The sequence below is a fragment of the Mus pahari genome, chromosome 12 (genome assembly GCF_900095145.1).
Source record: "Mus pahari chromosome 12, PAHARI_EIJ_v1.1, whole genome shotgun sequence".
Lineage (NCBI taxonomy): Eukaryota > Metazoa > Chordata > Mammalia > Rodentia > Muridae > Mus > Mus pahari.
The window spans coordinates 18383612-18388759 of record NC_034601.1 but is presented as its reverse complement, the minus strand read 5'-3'; the positions used below and the strand labels follow the sequence as shown (position 1 = coordinate 18388759).

Sequence of the window (5148 nt, the reverse complement as noted above, 5' to 3'; positions counted from 1 at the left end):
AGGCAGCCAGGACTGTGTAGAGACTCTGCCTCAAACAGACAAAACAAAGAAACAAATGATCAGATTACTAGATATTTCCACTGAACACCACCAGGAGGAAGTGGGCAGTATAATTTAGGGCATACCTAGAAAGTTGTGTCCACCTTTCTATGAAAAATTTAATATTTTGGTGCCATTTTTAATGACAGGAAGATAAAAAGATAGATTTGGTAAAACTTTAAAGCCAGAAAGACACCCATTTTTCCATTTCTGGGAAGAAAACCTGCAGTGCTGAGGGAATGGGTGTGTGAAAGTTCTTTTCCTTTAGTGCATCTCACAGCTCACCTGGACCCCTGAGAAGCTCCTTGCCTTAAGAGTTATTCTCATGAAAACACAGGGCACTCTAGGACAATGCCAGCATGTGCCAGGCAGGTTCCTCCTGCCAATGGTTCATTTTAGGTGACAAAATGCCAATGTAACAGATTTTTAAGCACATCACATGTCTTGAACAATTGAAAAACAAACCTGTCTGTGGGCACTTTTTACTTTTCTGAGAGCAAAGAGGTGGCTGTGATCTGTGTTGTTGTTGAAATGTTCCATGGCGTGTTTCAGAACAGGCTCCAGGTCTGGACTATCTGTTGATATGGGGTGCATACAACCCAAACAGGGCATGTAGTCTTCCAGTATGGGGCCTTTAGCTTGACAAAGAGCAGACAAAGAAACAGAATTAATAATTGAAAATGCATCTCATATTCATGGCCTTAAACCCATGAGACCATTTAGAAAGATCCTGAAAACCTGACTCTCTGTAATTCATGTTTGAGTTAAAGATAATGTGAATTTAGGACTCCTGTGCAGTCAAAAGCAAAGATGGAGATTGTTGAGAACAGTTATTTTATGCTACTCTATTGATTGCATTTTTTGACAGGGTCTCATATATTCAAGGTTGGTCTGGAAGTGTCTACGCAGCTAAGGTTGGCTTCAAGCGTCTGATCCTCCTTCCTCTGCTTTTCTCCAGAGGCTTCTATGGCCGCTGTATGAACTGATGGGGATCGAACCCGGGCCTTCGGGCATACTAGCTTCTCAGAACAGGGTTCAGGAAGGAAGTTGTGTGAGGAGAATTTTGAGTGCTTGTGAGAACACTCCAAGAATACAAGACAGGAAGGAGTCTTGTGACCTCAGCTTCTTGAAAGCACAGAATTATTCTAGGAATGAGGGTTCATGCTCCTCCTAGATACATCAGGAATGAGTTTACTTCAGATCATTCGTTGTTGTTTGCTGCTGTTATTCCATTTCATCTTTAATCTCTCCTTCATATGACTGTACGGAAGAACATGATTTTGTCATGTGTGGCTTATCCCTGTGCTTGTACACAGCTTGACCTCATGAGAGGGGTCCCTACTGAGCTGACCTTTCTTAACCCTCAGAGAATACATTACCTGAAGCTCTGAATAAAGTTGGTTGTTTCATGAGGCTGTAGTGTGCCTCACTTATCGGCTCCATTCTCCAGGTCCCACCACCTTTAGAGTGGTGAGTTTGGCTGAGCTACATCACTAGGCCCCCATTTTAATGCATTTCCATGACCACAGTAATACACTAACTCACCATTTTATAAAGTGAAGCACATTACAGATACAACATTTTTTTTCAAGGTTAATGAAAGGGCCCTGACACCTAACTATCTGATAAAGTCAGTCGGATGCTGTGACTCCTGGAGAAGAGCCCTCCCCCCTGAACAGGATTGTCTTTCCATTGTTTATGTCACACAGTATTTTGTTACACTTGCTAAGCTTTACATTCAGTGTTTGTCATTTAAAGGAAGTCATTGTGAGGTGATGTGCTGGCCAGAAAGTATTCCTCTTTGTTTTCATATGAGTAGAACACAAGGCAAGAGGAGCCTTTCCTTGAAGTCCATCTGCCCTTGCTATCTATCTCCTTGCAGGTGCTGAGCTAGGTTCTAGGGAGACATTAAGTGTCACATCTGTGAGGTGATGACAGTCAGGTAGAAAGGACAGAGTGTAGACAGATAATTTCATGGGGTGGGCAAGAGCTAGGAAAGACAGGAGGCCAGAATATGGTGAGGGGGACATCCATGGAGAGGATGAGCACAATGAGCTAGAAGGAAGAAGGTGGTCAGAGACATCAGCAAGACCTGTGCGGGGGTGGGGGTGCAGAGAAGGGGCAGATGGTGCTGAGAAATAAGGATGGGGGAGGAACCGTAGCATGGGAGGTGGCATCTATTCAGTTTGCCAGAGTGTCCAGTGTGACACAAGGCCAGTTTGATTTAGGGATTCTCTGAGAGAGAAGACGGTGCTCCAGGCAGGAGATACTGACCCTGTTTAGAATCGCAGTCTACACCCAAAGCTCACAAGTTCTTTGGCAAATCTGATGAGAGCTGTGACCTCTCCCCAGGAAAATGCAAATAATCCCAGGATGTACGNAGGATTTTAGGGTCCCCATAGGCTCTCAGAAGTGAAGAATATGCTGATGTGGAATGAGCAACCACTCAGTGGTTTGCAATAAAACGATGTCAAATATTTTTATAGGTATCTATATTAAATTACCAAGGTGAGTGCCCTGTCTGATAGAGGATGGCTGCAGAGTGAGTGGTATGGTCGGCAGAGATGCCACCTCAGGATGAAGGCTTCCTTACCTCTTAGGAACACACTTCCTGGGTGCCTACTGTCCTTGGATCTCCCCTCCCATCTCTCTCTCTCTCTCTCTCTCTCTCTCTCTCTCTCTCTCTCTCTCTCTCTTCCTCTCTCCTCTCCTCTTTCCCTTTGAGACAAGGACTCATATATCCCAGGATATCCTCAGCTTGCTCTGTAGTTGAGGATGAACTTAAAGTTCTAATTCTCCTCCTGACTCAGTGTGAGAATTACAGATGTGCACTATAATACTCAGATCTAGTTGGATCTTTTTTTTTTAATTTTTATAATAGTCATCTTTTTTATTAGGAAATTTCTCAAGATATTTCTTGTTACATTATTGGAAATTTTTACCTTAAATTTTTTTGGTTTTGTCTTATTTTTATTTTTTATTAGATATTTTCTTTATTTACATTTCAAGTGCTATCCCAAAAGTTCCCTGTACCCTCCCCCTGCCCTGCTCCTCTACCCACCCACTCCCATAGTTGGATCTTAAATGTGCTGCGAAGTCCAATTCAGGTACTTTGTTGCAGTAGCCAAAAGCTGACTTAACACAATAGGTATGATCTAGTCAGTAGACTTAAGTCTTGGGCTATTCTGCTGATATTCAACCCCCCACATCTCTTGCTGCTCAACACAACTCACCTCAGGACTGTGTGGTGTATGGCATCTCTGCTGCTGTCAGAAACCTTATAAACAGTTTTTCCTTCTCTTCTTGCAGAAGAGGTTGGATCAAAGAATTGGACAGTTCTACAACTGTAGAGAATTTGATGGAAAGGTTGGGAGACTTACAGAACAAATGAAATGAAAGCCACAGGAGCTGTGGAGATGACCAGGGCAGACACACACACACACACACACACACACACACACACACACACACACACACACCAGCCAGCTCTCATTCAAGACAGAACAGAGTAGGAGAAGAGAGCGGGTTTGAAGGAGGGAAGAGTAAGAAGGGTAACGTTCCTCTCCTGGGTAACTGCGTGCCTTCCATTCTGCACATTTCTATACAGATGGTTTTGAAATAGGAATAGAACTTTTCATTGTTGATGGGAGCTGATGAGCTCTTTTCTGCATTGGGCTGATTTCTTTAAATGTAACTATTTTTAAAGATTTATTTATTTATTTATTTATTTATTTATTATATGTAAATATACTGTAGCTGTCTTCAGACACCCTAGAAGGCATCAGATCTCATTACACATGGTTGTGAGCCACCATGTGGTCGCTGGGATTTGAATTCAGGACCTTCAGAAGAACAGTCAGTGCTCTTAATCGCTGAACAATCTCTAAATTGCCCTAAATGCAACTTTTTGCAAGAGATGAAGTTCAATGCCTTTGTGGCTTCTATATGGACAACTTAGGCCTATGGAAACATGCCCCTATGGTGAGTAACCAAATCAAAACTGCTGAAGATGCTGCTCCAGGGAATATATTCTCCCTCCCTCTCTTCATCTTTCAGAGGCCAGCTGCAGGAAGATTTTCATGATTGGCATTGCCCATACACACTCATCCCTCTAAAAACCCTTGGAATCTTTACAACATTATAGAAAATGATAATAATGGCTGTATCTGTGCATGTTACTTTTTATTTTTTGTTCTTAAAGGAGGCTTTTTTGCTTTTTTAACTAAGGACCTACTGTACCCACTCTCCTACAGAGTATCAGTATAACCTTAGGTAAGTTACTTCACTGTTCCAACTTCAGTTTCCTCATTTGAAAAATGAGGGCAAAATACCACACTGACTGATCTGTAATGGTTGGAGGAGTTAATGTATGTAAAGTTTCCATATCATAAGTGCTCTGTGAGTGTCAGTTATTGTCATCCAGAGTCTGTGTTAAGATGCCCAGACATTCCATGTTTAGATTTATCATCTCATTTCTTAGCATCCCATCCTGTCAAGGGTGCAATTCTATTATGTACCTTCTGAGTTGAGGAAAGGGAATAGGAAGATGATAAAAATTTGGAATGAAGCTGGACATGGTGGTGCACAACTTTAGTCCCAGCACCATGGAAGTAGAGGTAGGTGTATCTCTGTGAGTTCCAGCCATTCTGGTCTAGAAAGCCAGCTCTAGGATAGTCAGGATTGTTACACAAAGAAACTGTGTATTGAAAAACAAAAAATAACCAAGAACAAACAAACAAAAAACAAAATGAAGAAGGGAACAAGAAAAGAAGAAGAAGAAGAAGAAGAAGAAGAAGAAGAAGAAGAAGAAGAAGAAGAAGAAGAAGAAGAAGTAGAAGAAGAGGAGGAGGAGGAGGAGGAGGAAGTGGGGGAGGAGGAAGAGGAAGAAGAGGAGGAGGAGAAGGAGGGGGAAGAGGAAGAGGAAGAAGAAGAGAGAGGGAGAGAAAGATAGAAAGATAGAAAGAAAGAGAAAGAAAGAAAGAAAGAAAGAAAGAAAGAAAGAAAGAAAGAAAGAAAGAAAGAAAGAAAGAAAGAAAGAAAGAAAGAAAAAAGAGGAGCTGGAGAGATGGCTCGGCGGTTAAGAGCACTGACTGCTCTTCCAGAGGTCCT

The 5148-nt window shown here is 42.0% G+C and overlaps 1 protein-coding gene across 1 annotated transcript in view; it reads right to left on the bottom strand.

Moving 5' to 3' along the window:
- LOC110330025 (kininogen-1-like) overlaps positions 1-5148 on the bottom strand; it is a 21832-nt gene that overhangs the window by 12302 nt on the left and 4382 nt on the right. Inside the window, exon 4 of the mRNA XM_029544847.1 lies at positions 505-677. Coding sequence (XP_029400707.1) covers positions 505-677 — 173 coding nt within the window. The remainder of the gene's footprint in view (positions 1-504; positions 678-5148) is intronic.